This window comes from Ascaphus truei, chromosome 1, assembly GCF_040206685.1.
Source record: "Ascaphus truei isolate aAscTru1 chromosome 1, aAscTru1.hap1, whole genome shotgun sequence".
NCBI lineage: Eukaryota > Metazoa > Chordata > Amphibia > Anura > Ascaphidae > Ascaphus > Ascaphus truei.
Window position 1 is genome coordinate 44,214,451 of NC_134483.1, and position 17,960 is coordinate 44,232,410.

At 45.5% G+C, this 17,960-nt stretch overlaps 1 protein-coding gene across 15 annotated transcripts in view; it reads left to right on the forward strand.

Moving 5' to 3' along the window:
• The window catches only part of NEDD4L (NEDD4 like E3 ubiquitin protein ligase), a 506,193-nt gene extending 488,697 nt beyond the window's left edge, over window positions 1-17,496 (forward strand). For all 15 annotated transcript variants that reach the window (XM_075587127.1, XM_075587140.1, XM_075587156.1 and 12 more), the window contains 5 exons: window positions 764-823; window positions 2,049-2,156; window positions 8,519-8,615; window positions 8,731-8,803; window positions 11,544-17,496. In XM_075587127.1, coding sequence (XP_075443242.1) covers window positions 764-823; window positions 2,049-2,156; window positions 8,519-8,615; window positions 8,731-8,803; window positions 11,544-11,646 — 441 coding nt within the window. In that variant the 3' untranslated portion in view covers window positions 11,647-17,496. The remainder of the gene's footprint in view (window positions 1-763; window positions 824-2,048; window positions 2,157-8,518; window positions 8,616-8,730; window positions 8,804-11,543) is intronic.
• Window positions 17,497-17,960: the final 464 nt, after the last annotated feature.

A 17,960-nucleotide genomic window follows, 5' to 3' on the forward strand; every position in this document is an offset into this window, starting at 1 on the left:
GAATGCAGGTTGTTGAGGGAGATGAGAAGAAGGGCTTCAGACATAAGTCACATTTAGACAAAGGAGTCCATGCACCGAATAGCTTACAATGTAATTGGTTGGTAGGAAGAACATACAGAAGACAGTAGGAGGGCGTTCTGGTAAGTGCGTCTCCATGGGGCCAGGGTTTATGTATGGGGTGTATAATATCAGCCACGGAGCTACTCATATGCTTCATTAAGCAGGTGTGTTTCAAGGTGGATAGAGAGGGTGGTAGTCGGATATTGAGGGGAAGGGCATTCCAGAGGTGTGGAGCAGTGAGTGAGAGAGGTTTACGACGGGAGAGAGCTTTAGATACAAAGGGGGTAGAGAGAAGACATCCTTGAGCAGAAGAGTCAGGATGGTGCGTAGCGAGAAATTAGGGCTGAGATGTACAGTAAGGAGGGGCAAGTAGTTCCGTTTGTGAAGCTTAAAAGCAACACAATCATGCAAAGTACTGTAGGTCATATCAATGGTTACAGAAATATACAAAACATGCTACACTTTTCATCCTTTTTTGCAAAGTAAAAGCATACATTGTGTCCATGACTTGTGTAACATACATTCCATTGTTTCTTTTAATGTATTTATTTTTCTCTTTGTACTTTATCTCCTAAAGCAAGGGGTCTTTATGTTCCGGAAAGTGTTGGCACATCAGCAACAACAAAAAAATACCCTATAATGATAAAATGGCATGAGGTCATTTTTATTAAGAAAATATTTTTTCTTTATTTATTCTTTACAGGGTTTTACTGAACTCATTCCTATTGATCTGATTAAAATATTTGATGAAAATGAACTGGAGGTATGTATATTATCTATATTCTAACCTGTACTTCTATTGAGATGGAAGATCCAGGCATACAGATCTAACCTTTGCTTGCTTGAGTCACATCCCCACTTCATGGCAAAAATACAATAAACAATCTTCCCTTCTCATTCTCCTCCAAACGTCTCTCAACTTGGCATTTTGCCCTTCCTCAATACTCTTACATTTGATTTTTTACTTTCCCCTTGCTAAATAAAAAAAGAAATGACTTGTTCCTTAATACAACATTATTCCATATTATTGTCTGCTGCCCCCTCCATTGATAGTAGCCCATAGAGTCCCGGGGGGAAGAGGTGTAATAAGTGTTCCTCACCTGCCCCATTTACATACTGTAGCTCAAGTGCTTGTGTAAAAGAGAACAACCTTCCCCCTGTAATTTAATGTGTTTTCAACCAGGGTTCCCCGGGCATCCCTAAAGGGCTCCCTGCAATTTTCAGGTCATTTGAAGATTGTACCAAATACAGAAGTGTTTACAATGCATCTGATCTCAGACGCACTATTTTTTTAAAATGTATTTATAAAAATGTTTTTCCAGGAAGTAGTACATTGAGAGTTACCTCTTGTTTTCAAGTATGTCCTGGGCACAGAGTTATAAAAAAAAATACATGGTTATATTAAAAGAATAGGGTTATACAATCAACTATATACTGTTAGAGAAGGTTGGGATTCTTTACAATGCATCTGATCTCAGACACGCTATTAGAGAGGGTTGGAGTTCCTTAGAATACATCTGATCTCAGACACACTATTAGAGAGGGTTGGAGTTCCTTAGAATACATCTGATCTCAGACACACTATTAGAGAGGTTTGGGGTTCCTTACAATGCATCTCATTTCAGACACATTAGAGAGGGTAGGGGTTCCGCAGAATGTCAGAATATAATTCATGGGTTCTTCAACCAAAAAAAATGATTGGAAACCATTGGTCTGTTTGCTTATCTACATGTACTGTAGCATACAATATGCAAGCTAAAAATCATGAACTACTGTATGCAGAATATCCATATTCTGGTCAGATTTACAATTGTTACAATAGTTTTATTCATAAACAACCATATCCACGTTATAAATCTGTTACTTTAAGTTATTTTTCTTGTTAGATTGAAGCAAAAAATGACATGGTAAACATTATATAAAATCTTTTCAAAATGTATATATCCATTGGCATGTGTACTGAAAAATGTTCTTTCTTCCTTTCTTAGCTGCTGATGTGCGGCCTTGGAGATGTTGATGTAAATGATTGGAGACAGCATACACTGTATAAAAATAGTTATTGTCCAAACCACCCGGTAATCCAGTGGTACTGGAAGGTAATACATTAAGATGCAATGTTTATCCTGTATGGTATGTTAATACAAGTCTCAATAGTTGTTAATTAGCTTGTTATTAAAGTAATATATATGTGATATACGTGTAGGTATGTCACTCCATTTCCATCTATATGTCTGTTGAGATATATATATATAAAATCAAAAACAAATAGTTGATACCGTTCTGTGGCTAACAAAATGGTTTTATTTGTGCGAGCTTTCGAGATACACTGATCTCTTCTTCGGGCGATGTTACAATTGATTAAGCCAAGAATTTTACTTTCAAACAGGACAGCTAGGAATGTTACTGTATCTCTGTGGGTGAAGCCTAATCCTCCCCCTGTGCAGTATGTGATTTATGACTTAAGGTGTTAAATGGTCCCTGAATATTTGTGATGTTAGAGTGTGTGTGTGTGTAAATCTTAATTTACAAAGCGCCCACAGTGTATCCAGCGCTTTACAAAAGGAGTACAGTATGCACAGGGGGAGCATGGGCGTCCGCAGGAGGGGGCAAGGGGGGGGGCGCTTGCCCCCCCCCCCTGAATCCACGGCCGCCAACAGCGGGGGACAGAGGGCATTGGCGTGACAGGATTTAGCGCGCTCACGATGTGCAAGGAAGCGCGCGCGTCTCTGCAAAAAAAAAAAAACCTCCCTTGTGTCCTGATTGGCTGGCGCGTGTTGGCACGCTGCCAGGACTTTTTTTTTGGCCCTCGCAAGCTCTATGTGAGCTTGCATAGCGAGGCCCGCCCTTTCCTGCATGGAGCAAGTCAGGTTACTACTGCTCCATGCCACTCTCGCTTCCCCCTTGTCCTCCTGCTCTGATCCCCCCCCCGTTCCAAAATCTTCCCCCTGCTCTGGTCCCCCCCGTTCTGATTCCCCCCCTACTCGGGTCCCCCCTTCCCGTTCCGATTCCCCCCCTGCTCCGGTCCCCCCTTCCCTGGGAGGGGTGGGGGGGAAAGGGCAGGGAGGGGTGGGGGCAAAGGGCAGGGAGGGGCGGGGGGGCAAAGGGCAGGGAGGGGCGGTGGGTGGCAAAGGGCAGGGAGGGGTGGGGGGAAAAGGGCAGGGAGGGGCAGGGGGGCAAAGGGCAGGGAGGGGCGGGGGGGCAAAGGGCAGGGAGGGGCCGGCAAAGGGCAGGGAGGGGCAAAGGGCAGGGAGGGGCGGGGGAAGCAAAGGGCGGGGGGGGGGGGGCAAAGGGCAGGGAAGGGCCGGGGGAGCAAAGGGCAGGGAGGGGCGGGGGGCCAAAGGTCAGGGAGGGGCGGGAGGGCCAAAGGCCAGGGAGGGGCGGGGGGGCCAAAGGGCAGGGAGGGGCGGGGGCCAAAGGGCAGGGAGGGGCGGGGGGGCCAAAGGGCAGGGAGGGGCGGGGGGGCCAAAGGGCAGGGAGGGGCGGGGGGGCCAAAGGGCAGGGAGGGGCGGGGGGGCCAAAGGGCAGGGAGGGGCCGGGGGGGCAAAGGGCAGGGAGGGGCGGGGGGCCAAAGGTCAGGGAGGGGCCGGGGGGGCAAAGGGCAGGGAGGGGCGGGGGGGCCAAAGGTCAGAGGGCAGGGGGGCAAGAGGGCAGGGAGGGAGGGGGGGCAGGGGGGCAAGAGGGCAGGGAGGGAGGGGGGCAAAGGGCAGGGGGGGCGGGGGGCCAAAGGTCAGGGAGGGGCGGGAGGGCCAAAGGCCAGGGAGGGGCGGGGGGGCCAAAGGGCAGGGAGGGGCGGGGGCCAAAGGGCAGGGAGGGGCGGGGGGGCCAAAGGGCAGGGAGGGGCGGGGGGGCCAAAGGGCAGGGAGGGGCGGGGGGGCCAAAGGGCAGGGAGGGGCGGGGGGGCCAAAGGGCAGGGAGGGGCCGGGGGGGCAAAGGGCAGGGAGGGGCGGGGGGCCAAAGGTCAGGGAGGGGCCGGGGGGGCAAAGGGCAGGGAGGGGCGGGGGGCCAAAGGTCAGAGGGCAGGGGGGCAAGAGGGCAGGGAGGGAGGGGGGGCAGGGGGGCAAGAGGGCAGGGAGGGAGGGGGGCAAAGGGCAGGGGGGGCAAGAGGGCAGGGAGGGAGGGGGCAAGAGGGCAGGGAGGGGGGCAAGAGGGCAGGGAGGAAGGGGGGCAAGAGGCCAAAGGGCAGGGGGGCAAAGGGCAGGGGGGCAAAGGGCAGGGTGGCAAAGGGCAGAGGGGCAAAGGGCAGGGGGGCAAAGGGGAAAAGGGGGAGGGAGGGCAGGGGGGAAAAGGGCAGGGGCAAAGGGGAAAAGGGGGAGGGAGGGCAGGGGGCAAAGGGCAGGGGGAGGGAGGGCAGGGGGCAAAGGGCATTGGGAGGGAGGGCAGGGGGGGCAAAGGGCATTGGGAGGGAGGGCAGGGGGGGCAAAGGGCAATGGGAGGGAGGGCAGGGGGGCAAATGGCAGGGGGAGGGTAGGGGGGGCAAATGGCAGGGGGAGGGAGGGTAGGGGCGGGCAAAGGGCAGGGGGAGGGAGAGTAGGGGGGGGCAAAGGGCAGGGGGAGGGCAAAGGGCAGGGGGAGTCAGGGAAGCGTTAAATAAGCCATTCCCCTGCGTGTTCTCACCTTGCACACGGCCGCCCTCCTCCACCTCGGGCTCCTCCGCGGCGAGGCTGAGATGCTCCGGTGAGGAGGTGCTGAGCCTCTCGCGGGGAGAGGCGGAGACAGCCGGAGGAGAGGCGGAGAAGCGCCCGCGGGGACGGGTAGCGGCCTGTGTGTGGGGATAGCCGTGTGCTCTGTGTGTGGGGGGGGGGGGGTAAGGCAGAGCGCCGGGTGAGGGGAGAGCCGCGTGCTCTGTGTGTGTGGGGGGTGGGGGGGGTGAGGGAGAGCGCCGGGTGAGGGGAGAGCGCCGGGTGAGGGGAGAGCCGCGTGCTCTGTGTGTCGGGGGGGAGGGGGGTGAGGGAGAGTGCTGGGTGAGGGGAGAGCCGCATGCTCTGTGTGTGTGGGGGGGGGGGGGGTGAGGGAGACCGCCGGGTGAGGGGAGGGGGGGGTGCTCTGTGTGTGGGGGGGGGGGGGGGTAGTGAGGGAGAGCGCCGGGTGAGGGGAGAGCCGCGTTCTCTGTGTGTGAGGGGGGGGTGAGGGAGAGCGCCGGGTGAGGGGAGAGCCGCGTGCTCTTGTGTGTGTGTGGGGGGGGGGCTGAGAGAGAGCGCCGGGTGAGGGGAGAGCCGTGTGCTCTGTGTGTGGGGGGGGGGGTGAGGGAGAGCGCCGGGTGAGGGGAGAGCCGCGTGCTCTGTGTGTGGGGGGGTGAGGGAGAGCGCCGGGTGAGGGGAGAGCCGCGTGCTCTGTGTGTGTGTGGGGGGGGGGTGAGGGAGAGCGCCGGGTGAGAGGAGAGCCGCGTGCTCTGTGTGTGGGGGGGGGGGTGAGGGAGAGCGGTGTGTGTGTGTGTGTGTGTGTGTGTGTGTGTGTGTGTGTGTGTGTGTGTGTGTGTGTGTGTGTGTGTGTGTGTGTGTGTGTGTGTGTGTGTGTGTGTGGTGTGCCAATGAGAGGTGTGCGGGGGCGGGCCAAGGGACCAATCTCATTGGCCTGGTCCAATGAGATTGCCGCTAGGGACACAGGGAGGGACACAGGGAGACACATACAGACACGGACACATAGGACACTTTCAGAAATATATATATATATATATATATATATATATATATATATACTGTACTTTGTTTTTTGTTTTTTTTGGTAGGTTTTTTCCCGTTTTTTTCTCTACACTGTTTTAGCCATAGATTCCTGTGTATATCAGTATTGCTTGACCTGAAGAAGAGAGGAGAACTCTCGAAAGCTTGTCCTATGACACAAATTGTTAGTCCAATAAAAAAGGTATCACCTAATACTGAAGAACTCATTTATTCTGCACTATCGCAACTAGACTAACACGGCTATATTCTGATATATATATATATATATATATATATATATATATATATATATATATATATATATATACACACATACATATATACATACATATATACATACATACACACTATATAGTGACAAAGAAATGTAGTTAATGTCCCCGGTGCTCAGAAATACAGATGATGATACAGGGTACAGGGATCTGGCACTCACAGGACTTGTGTGAAAAAAATACATTCTTTTTTTACAAAAGATCAAAGATATTTTGTATTTAATTGATCTTTTCAATCAAGTCATCTGAGTGCCAGCTCCCTATTGTGTGTGTGTGTGTGTGTGTGTGTGTGTGTGTGTGTGTGTGTGTGTGTGTGTGTATACTCCAGTTCCAGAGAGCGAGGAAGATCCTGCATGCCAGGTCAAAAAGATAGAAAAAGCTTAAAGTGCATAAGACAAAGATCCAACTTTTTGGGGGCCAACTCCGGACCCCTTGATCAGGGCTGTGAGTAAACACACTCACTAAAAACAATGACACAGAGTTTGAAAGGGAGCCTGGCTCTAATCCCAGTGTTCGCTTCTTGTGACCTTAAGCAAGTCACTTTATCTCCCTCAGGCACCAAAACATACATTGTAAGCTCACCTGGGCAGGGACTGTGTATTTTAAAATCCTACCGTATGTACAATGCTGCTTACCATGCACTATATTGTAATTGTGATGCACTGTGAGTCCCAGGTGTGCTGTGTTCTTCCTCGCTCTCTGGAACTTGGTGGATTATATGTTTCTACAGTATGTTTCTATATGACGCGTGCACCTGCCGATATTTCCTCTGATTTGCTTCATTAAGGTGTGCTACCTTGTGTGTGTGTGTGTGTGTGTGTGTGTGTTTGTCACAAACTATAGTGTACAATGTGGACCCTCAGGACCCCCATTCTTAAATCCCCTATATTTTGAGACTACATACTGCTGTAACTTATGGTTTGCGGTTGGAGAAAGACTGCAAGAACAATTCTCATTTTATAAAGCAATTATTCCTAAACATGTGAATCCCTTCCAATTTAAGTCTTATTGGAAAGCTTGCAAAGCATTTCTATTCTGGTATTGTAGTCTCCTGTGTCACTGAAGGGATGATAACTGGAGTTTGCAGAGTGAAGGTAGACTGGAGACCTGCATCTTGTACAGGGCAAACTTACAAGTGTTTTCTCCTGATACCAAAATGTAATTAAAAAAGTACCGTCTAGAATACATTTTAGTGAGATATGTGGAGATGGCAAAGACACAGTGTATCCATGCTGATGATATTAAATATTATATCAGTGGATCTCAGCCTTTTTTGAGCAGGGGAAACCCTGGGGGAATGAAAAAATCTCTGGGCAACCCTGCTCATCGAACCTGACTCACCCAGTCTCTCTCACACGGACCACACTCGACCTTCTCCCGCAAATAAACTCACCTCACTCTCACCCACTTTCTCATTTCATTATTAGCCTTATTCTCAACATACTCTCCCCATTCAACCTGCCCCTCCTTCTAACATAGTCCTCTAATTTCCTTCCCCCTTGCCCCACACATACAGACCACTCAGTCCCCTCACCATACTTTTCCCCTTTTCACACAGATACCTCTACTTAGGCACACCATACTCGGCACTTGCCCTCATGCACACACATCACTCACCTCCCCTTCTCTTACTCAAACCACACACCTTCTTCTCCCCATACAAAGCTATCGCACACCCATTCCCAAACAAAGCCCTCTCCCCTCCCACGCTCCCACATACCTAAAATGTCAGCGGGTGCGTCCCATGCTATCTGGAGGCAGGGAGGCTAGATCCGCCTTTCCTCTGTCGGAGGGAGAGAGGAGAAAGGAGGGCCGCAGCCTCTCAGTCTCCAGATAGAGAGGAATGTACCTGAGGAGCAGCCAGCAGTGTCTTCACCAGGGAACACCGCACACCAAGGCACCGCAGCACGCTGCTTTAGAAACTGTACTATATACAGTGGCGGCCGCCTTTAACCTCCTGCGGCCGTTTCCCCGCAATTTTTGAAATCGCGGGCAGATGCAGGCCGTTTTGGGCGCCGCGGGCACTTTCAATGTTAAGCGCCATTAGCGCTGTCTCGTCAATGCGGCTGACGCGCGGGAAACTCCGTGACAAACGGAGAACATCCCCGCATTTTTACGGGTATGTAGGAGGATAAAAGGGGCCGCAGCAGTAAAGACTGCAACCATATTAAACGCAAAAAAATGACTGAAATTGTGTTGCTGTTGAGATAGTAATACTATATATTTATCATGTTTCAAGTTTTACTTAAAATCCAAGAGCCAGATTACAGTGCTCTTATGATTATTTATTAGATCCATTGTATCACAGCCCACATGGTATCTTACTCTTTCTGGGATGGATATGGCTACTAACACCCTTAAGTGTTTTCTGATGATTAAGATGTAATTTCCCAAATTATTTTCTATTTTAAGTTGTTCAGGAATGTCTTATCTCTCATATTATAAGCACGATGGCAATAACTAGCATGTAAGGCGTGTTGACATCACACACATGTAATGTGTCTTTAGGCCGTGCTACTGATGGATGCTGAGAAACGTATACGGTTGCTGCAGTTTGTGACTGGGACTTCACGTGTGCCTATGAATGGATTTGCTGAACTCTACGGTAAGCACAGGTTTCCCATTTCGTGTTAAGTTGTTCTATTTTGTGTCATTTACAAGATGTTTCTTTTAAGATGTCACACTACAACATTTTCCCCCTTTTTTGTCACTTATTGTAGGTTCAAATGGTCCTCAGCTGTTTACAATAGAGCAGTGGGGAAGTCCAGACAAGCTGCCCAGAGCTCACACATGGTAAGCAGCATCACCGCAGTGGTGCAATCTCTGTGCCATACACTGCGTTCAGTCTCATTCGAGACAACAATGTAATATTTGATCAAATTGTTGCATCGGTGGTAGAACGTTTGACTAGTGAATTCCTTAACTAATTAAGCAGGCATTTATGTGTCGAGAAAAAGACTAGTATTTAAAAGGCGCCTAATCAGGAAAGGATATATTCACCAACTGGAGGAGACCGATGTGGATTCCAGACGTACCAGATGTGCTTAAAAGAATGTAAAAAAACCCAAAACATAGTGTAATATTGGATGTCCATACAGTATTACACTATGTTTTGGTTTTTTTTACATTCTTTTTAAGCACATCTGGTACGTCTGGAATCCACATCGGTCTCCTCCAGTTGGTGAATATATCCTTTCCTGATTAGGCGCCTTTTAAATACTAGTCTTTTTCTCTCCACTTTGTATCTGACCAGGGGGTCAGTTTTAGTATTTAGGCAGCCCCCTATGTGAGCTATCTCTCATTATAGGGTTTGTTCCCTCATATAGTTAGCGCTACCTAATCTGTGTTTGCAGGCATTTATGTGTCACTTCACCAACACGAAGTTCAGTAAGGGCCGTCTATATTGCAAATGCTTAAGACGTCATGGTGGCAACTTGCAATGTGTATACTTACTATTGCCACACCATATACTACACGTCCATTGCATCAGGTAGAAGAGCGTTACTCTGCCGAACAAGTTGAAGTCGATTACTATAATTTAAAAAAAAAAAGGTGAGAGAAGAATGAGGGAAAAGAACCAAAGGAGGAGCATCAAAGCAATCAGTCACCCTTTTGCTATTGATGTACCAATGATATTCATGAAATTAATTTCCATAAAGGCACATCAGCATTTTATACAGTTGTGTCCTTTGCTATAAAAGGTCAATTGTAAATGGCATCCATACAGTGTATCCCAAACCTGAGGCTATTCGTGAGGGAAATACCGTATATAACCAAGAGAGGAATTGAGATTCTATTATTGACCAAAGTAAGCATCTATAAATATCTGGCCACGCTGAATTCTGCACCCCGAGGGCATTGACTCTCCTTAATACACAATGTAGGGGAAGGCAATGAGTTAGAGAGTGACTCGCATTAGTGTGACAGCATTCATTTTTGTATAAAAAAAAATGTTTTGTGACATCTTCTGTGCAACGATGCAAAACTTTCACTTCTCTGTAAGGCCAGTGCCAGATTCCGAGCCATACTGTATGTACAGGGTGGTTCTATGCTATGACACCTTCCAGCAGTCAGTTGAATGGACTTGTAATGTGTTCTGGCGCTGGAAGGTTTCTTTATAGCCTAGCAATGTTTAGTAAATATGGGCCTTTAAAGCCCTGCTTAATTTTCAAGTGCACCTGTTTACGTACAGTAAAATAGTGAAATAACAGTGAAAATATGAGTATGCACAAAAATAAATAAATAAAATCTACATACACAGTATGGTGAATCAAAAAAAGGGGAATGTATTTGCTTAATTCAAAGTATACATGGTGTCAAACAAGGCAAAAATATTATGGTATGTAATATAGGCTTTTGAGACCTATGTGATTAAATGAATATTTAATGATTTGTAATTAATAATTGATAGGAAAATAAATGTAAACAAAATGCTGTTTGTGTTTCTTAAAGCTTTGGGTTTTGGGGTTCCCCCAAGCAACCTCTAGGCCAGTGTTTCCCAACCTGGGTTCCGCGGAATCCTGGGGTATCCCTGAGAGCATCAAAAGGGTTCCGCGGGATTTCCCCGATCTCCCAGAGCAAGGAGAGAGCAGGGCTGGTGTTAGGGGGCTGGGTGGTTTCCCCTATCCTGATTGGCTGCATTACCCAGCAGCAGCCAATCAGGAGGAGGTGTCAGGGGTATGGGGAAGCAGCATGGGCAGTAGAGACGAGAGGTGAGGCTGGGTGTATGTCCTGTGTATGTGTGTTTTCTGTTACTTTCCTGTTGTGTGTGCGTGTTTGTTTTCTGTTACTGTCATATTGTGCATGTTTTCTGTGACTCCCCTGCCCCCCTCCGACTCACCTGCCCCCTCCGACTCACCTGCCCCCTCCGACTCACCTGCCGCCTCCGACTCACCTACCCCCTCCGACTCCCCTGCCCCTTTCTCTCCCCTGCCCCCTCTCTCCCCTGCCCCCCTTTCTCCCCATGCCCCCTTTCTCCCCTGCCCCCCTCCCTCCCCTGCCCCGTCCCTCCCCTGCCCCCCTCCCTCCCCTGCCCCCCTCCCTCCCCTGCTCCCCTCACTCCCCTGCTCCCCTCCCTCCCCTGCCCCCCTCCCTCCCCTGCCCCTCTCCCTCCCCTGCTCCCCTCCCTCCCCTGCCCCTCTCCCTCCCCTGCCCCTCTCCCTCCCCTGCTCCCCTCTCTCCCCTGCCCCCCTCTCTCCCCTGCCCCCTCTGTTTTACTACGGTATATTGTATAGAGGTCTCAGATTTAAAGCTGCAACTGGAATTCAAATGTGCTAAACCAAGGTTAGAAAGTGTTGTACACAGCACCTAACAAATGTTTTCACTTTCTAATAATTTGCTTAGCATACTGTTTCAGGTCTTCCATTACCTTTCATGTTCACCTACATATACTGTACATTATATAGATATGTATTTCCTTTGTTTCAGTCACTATTGGTATATTAAATTGAACATGTTTAGTCTGACTCATTGGTTCCTCCTAATGTTCTCCCATTAAACTGAATGATGCTCACACGCTGCTGTTGTTTTTCAGCTTTAATCGCCTTGATTTACCTCCGTACGACACCTTTGAAGATTTACGGGAGAAGCTTCTCATGGCGGTGGAGAACGCTCAGGGATTTGAAGGCGTGGATTAAAGAGGCCACTGTTTCCATCCAGCAAAGTGCAGCACACACTTGGGAATTTGCAAAAATGGACATTACCAGTGAAAATAGTGGGACAATGGCAGAGAATAACGGGGTACAGAGGTGAAGCAGATTGTGCCGTTTATACATTGGGTCAGTTTACGTAGCAAAGTTGGATCATTTGTCTTCTAGCGGCTGCAAGATTGACTCAGAATGCTGGATAAATAAAAAAATGGTTGCCGGTTGGATTTCTAGAACAGCAATGCTGGCAAAATGGTGCAATGTTACTATGTAAACTGACACACGGCACACGTGATGCAAGCTCTCGTGATGGTTGACCCTTGACGTTGCTTCTGCAGTGCAGTTGCCTCAATTAAGACATTTGAACTGTATCCTGTGGATGGTATTTCTAGGATTTATACGGCAATCACAAGCTGCCCAGTGTATACTTTAATTACATTTCAGGAGGACTTTCTATATTTATGTGGTGCCGCGCTAGGCAAAAGCCCTTAAAACCTATTTTACATACTTTCTAATGACCATGAATGGAACTAATCACTTCACAGGTATAGTATTAAAACTCATGTTTACTTTTTAAATGCTTTAGACCTATTTTCAGATTTTATTTCATTATAATTAAAGTTGTATACTCCAAAAACATGAGCAATCTCTCTCTTAATTTCATGCCTGAATTAATGCCAATGCCACTTTGGCTTGGACGAGCAAGCATTAAAACCTTGCTTCCCCTCCAGCATGTTCAAATGCATTGCTCTCTTATTCATCATTATTTCTCCCCCTGCGGTTCGAATACATTTAGAAGTTCTTTTGTTTTTAATTAGCATAGGGGTGGCCAACTCCAGCCTCAAAAGCTACCAGCAGGTCAGGTTTTCAGGACATCCCAGCTTCAGCACAGGTGGCTCAATCAGACTGAGCCTCTGATTGAGCCAGCTGTGCTGAAGCAGGGACTGATTGAGCCACCTGTGCGGAAGCAGGGATATTCTGAGAACCTGACCTGTTCTTAGCTCTTGAAGACTGGAGTTGAGCACCCTTGATGTAGCAGGTTTATATTTTCCCATCGTTGACCGGGAAATGCAGAGGAATGCAACGTTTTTTTTTTTTTAATTAATTAACAGTAATTACAAGGTAATAAAATGATCATTAATGTAGCATGTCAAAAATCATTAACTTGAAGAGATCACTGTTGGTAACATTTACATGTAATATAGATGCATATAGGGATAAAATTGAAGTGCCATTCGTTGTTATGAAAATATCGATATTGCTGTCATTAACTCTGTACAGAAATTCTTACTTTTATTACCTTCGCTCTCTTCACTGTTTGTACGGGAGACGTTTTAAATGAAACCGGCCTCCGCTGGATTTGAACTTGCGGACACCCAGATCTCTGTTGTCTCCAATTTGTATGCTTTGCTAATAACTGCACCGAATCAGAAGGCACTTTATGTAACACTCTGAGGTCATAGCTGTTTTATCCCTTCGTCATCAAAATTCTATCTTGCAATGCCAGGGGGCGCCAGCAACTTCTTGCAAAGCAGTGGGTGGCTGGTCCCTCTACCACTGAAGTGGTTAAAAGGATCCTTTCCTCAGCCAACCCTCCTGTTTTTCGGACACAAATTCCTTTTACATTTGGATCCTGCTGCTGCTGTATAAAAATGAATGTAGCGCTGAGCCAACCCCTACACCCTTATTCCATTTATATTTTGTGCGATGACAAAACAAGCGTTTGTTCAATGCGCACACTAGCGATTTGATTTCTTTCTTGCTATATTATATATATGACCTGTTGCATGCTTGTGCTATAGTGCCTGACTTTGTCTCTCTAGTGATTTTAGTACTTTTTTCCACTGAAGTATAGAACGTTGAAGACCATTTATACAGTAGATTTTTAGAGTATTTGTTCTAGAAGATATCTCCGCTCAACTGTGTACGTTTTCACAAGTATCAATCATATAAGATCATCTTCAGCAAGAGGAAATAAAGCAAGCTCGTACGTAGCTCAGGTACTTGGAAGGAGTCGTGCCACTTAAGCCAAAGGCTGCGGGCGTGTATCGCAGTGCTGGTCCAGTCATGTCTCCCCTAGGCCTGGTTACAGTACATACAGGGATTGTTCCTGTTTGTATTCCAGTTGAAGGAAGATGGAACTGTGCTGGCTGGTTGTTTTCAGGACTCCAGATTCCAGTGCGTTTTTCTCTAATTCCCCAGTATCTACCAGGATCTGAATTTGTCTGAAGCTAGGGAACTACACTAGTATTGCTTATTTTTGACTTACCTTTGCATTGCAACTTGAATACCAGGCAGTTGCATTATTGCTTCCATTAAATGTATGCTGTTTTTCGCTGTAAATCTTTTCCACCTGTTTACACTGGGAACCAGCATTATGCCAATAGCAATGTATCGAGCTGACATTAAAATACATCATTTAGTGCTAGGAGAGTCTGCATTGCATTCAGGTCCCTCTGATGAGGAAGGGCTTAGGGTGAGTTTCATTAATGACTTCCTTGAGATGGGTGTTTTTAGAGCATTAGCACTTTCCAGATGATTGACTGCCAGCACAAAGGACACATTCTTTGTTACTGATTGCATGTTGTACATTCCTGCCAATATCTGTCTCATTCACTACACTGATAATCCAGATATTATGGATGACTTTTATTTTTGCTATGTATTTATGAATCACCATTATTGGTTTGTGGGTCCCCTTAAACTGTACAATGTATTCAACCTATTCATAGCATGATCAAGTTTATATACACGGAGCATAACCTTGGCTTAGGGAGTCCCTGCCATTCATTTCAACCCCTTTGCTTGATGAAGGATTTATCCTTTTGGTCCCACACAAGCATACAAGTACATTACATGGCTGCAGCAAAGCGCTACGTGTTGTATCTAACCTTCTAGTGCGATAGTTGTTCAATATTAAGTCACTGCTCTATGATCTAATACCCAATTCCTTCTACTAGTTTATAAAAGAGAATTCGCTGTATGTGCAAGCACAGCGATATGAAAAATAATGACCGCACAGTGAAATACATTTCTGATTTTGCTTTCAAAGTCCTAATGCAGCTCCAATATTTTTGCGAACTCCGGTTGCCATTGGATTACAGTCCAACTTTTTTTAGTATGTACTGTACATGCAAAGAGGTTTCCTTCTCCCTTTGAATCGAGGAGACTGGCAGTCCAAACCTTCCTCTTTAACCATTTGTCTAAATATACCAATGTATTTTTTTTTTTTTTTAAATCTGGTAAATGTAAACAAATCATTTTTCTTTAAACGAAAACCGGTTATTTTTTGGACGCACATCAAACGTAGGGACTATTGCAACATATTTTGAAACTGCCTTTCAAGGAAAACGTACAGCTTCCAGTTAATTCTTGTAAACATTGGAGAAGTTAACTTCATGGTTCCTGCCATTAATCTGATTTCTGAGATTCTTTTTTGTGAATTTTCTCCTAATCTCTACTGAGACTTTGGTTGAGGATTTGACAATGTTTACAAAAGTTATTTTACGTGGGAATTTTCGACACTTGAAGGGACCTTATAGTTGAAACCTTTTGAAAGTTTGTTTTTTTACACATCGTCCCCACTTCTAACTAAAGAAGACGTGTTTTTTTATGATCAATGTTTTTTATATTCTTTAAATACAGTATTTTTGAGTAGAAAAACAAAATGTTTAGCATTCAAGACTAAGTGGTTTGCATATAGCAAATCTTGTGGCTCAGACATCAGAGTTAAGGGATGGTACGCACATTATTACTGCAAGGCTATAAACATGCTAGTAAATCAGTTTGCAGAGATTCTGGGAGATTCTTTTCTGGAACTGTGGCAACTTTTCAGAATTAAGCATGTTTAGGCCTTCACATTGTACTATACAATATGGTCGACAAATAATGACTTTTTCTGCCCTGTGCCGTAAAATTAACCTGAATTTAAAAAAATGGCGGTAAATCAGTTGGCACTTGATAGGATTTGTTAGTTGGAAGAAGAACAAACATATTTATTAAGAATAAAATCATGGGGTTGCCGGGTGCTGATGTTTTGGTCCCTTCGGACCTTTCTCGTTTATCTTAATTTTGTGTTCAGTCTGATTAGCCTACTGTATTTGAGGTTGGCTTCTAATCTTGAGCACCCAAAGATATCTATTTGCTTTTCTATTTATGAGTGTGCATAGAGATTACGATATTTTTGTGCCGTATAATTAACTTCACTTTTATTTTCACATGTTGATATTTATTTCAATCACCCTGTGTTGATACATTCACAGAACATTAGGGAAAACATGCGTTTACTGTTATCAACCACTAAGAGGTGCTGTTGCACCCACCATTGCCAAATCCCCCTGCTACCATTAGTAGTAATAAAAAGGTACCTGTCAAATCATCTGCCGTCACTAATTTATTCCCTCCAGAATAGAAGGGTTCAAAGCATTGTGGGACAAATAAGAATTTTAATCCTTGGATTTAAGCAAAGCCATTCCATGTTTTTTTCATTACCATAGTGTTGAGCTGCTGTACCCACTAAAAGAGGCCGTGTGCATGCCAAACATGCAAGTGGAATAAGGGGGTGTTATTTTTACTCCAGCTAAACTTTTTTGTGTCCCCTTATTGCACATTTGCAGAAGAATCACTTTGAAATATTATTTTGTATTCAGAAATGCGATGATCAGATATTCAAAATATGTACATCACACACATGCACCTTCACGTAAGCTGTTAATATTCACTACGCACTCTTATCCCCATTTAAATAAACTTCGGTCTTGCAGCCAGATACTGTCCCTCATTCATTATGCTGTGAAGCCAATCACTCATGATGGAGAAGATTGCAGTCCCAATGGATGCCGACCTCATCTCCAGCATGGGGAAGGCCTCATCTCCAGCATGGGGAAGGTCTCATCTCCAGCATGGTGAAGGCCTCATCTCCAGCATGGGGAAGGCCTCATCTCCAGCATGGGGAAGGCCTCATCTCCAGCATGGGGAAGGCCTCATCTCCAGCATGGGGAAGGTCTCATCTCCAGCATGGGGAAGGTCTCATCTCCAGCATGGGGAAGGTCTCATCTCCAGCATGGGGAAGGTCTCATCTCCAGCATGGGGAAGGTCTCATCTCCAGCATGGGGAAGGTCTCATCTCCAGCATGGGGAAGGTCTTATCTCCAGCATGGTGATCACCGCTTCACAGCATATTCAATATGGGCCATTTTATTTCCAGGAGTGTTGTATTTTTATTTTACTTTCTCATCCCTATTTACTTCTCTTGAGCGTTGTATTCTTTCTTTTCATGTTATTGCACCTGTTATAATAAAACCTTCCTAATAAGCTTCAGTACTATAACATCAGCGATATCCACTTGCCAGTTTAAAGGGAACGTACTGTATATATCAAAAACAGAAGGTCTAATGTATGTGTATTTAATTCACCTACAAAAAAAATCTTCCTGGAGTTTGTGGTATTTGCATTTTATAATCTATGGCAAAATTACTTCCAAAGTTACAAGATTTCAAACATTCCAAATTAAAGTTGATGCCTTTCACAGAACCGATGTGCTTCTAAAATTCTATACTGTTTCATACCTATTTATTATAAAACAATCTTATATCAGACATGAATTGTGTAGCTGACAGATGCTCAGTACCTTACAACTGTATAGCCTATGAAAATGATTGCTTATGTACAATGCTTGTTTAACAGTCATAATAGCTTTATAAATGGATTTAATAAACAAATTGAGAATGGTGAATCTAGTTGCTTTCCTCTTGGAAAGATATATATGTGACAAAATGAAGGTGTTGTAATGAAATTATGCATATTGCTGAATATTTAATAAAATAATGATGAAATATGAAAAGCATCTGTATGTAAGGCTGATTGATTATTTCCAGCGGTTGTACTAATTCTGGTGTCTGGTGTGTGTGTGTGTATGTACAGTATTTATACGGGAATATATATATATATATATATATATATATATATATATATATATATAGTGTTCGACAAATCACCCAAAAATCTACTAGCCCAACCAAAAAATCTACTCGCCACCTAGTCCCTCCCCCAACCCCGCCCTAGTCCTGCCCCCAAACCCCGCTTTAAAATAGAATATATAAATAAAATACATTTAATAAATTCCTAGCCAGAACAACATTCGTTTTTGACATAAATGAATTTATTGTATTACATTATACTACAATTAGTCCTTGTTACGTGTGTGTGTGTGTGTGTGTGTGTGTGTGTGTGTGTGTGTGTGTGTGTGTGTGTGTGTGTGTGTGTGTGTGTGTGTGTGTGTGTGTGTGTAAATGTCGGATCTAGAAA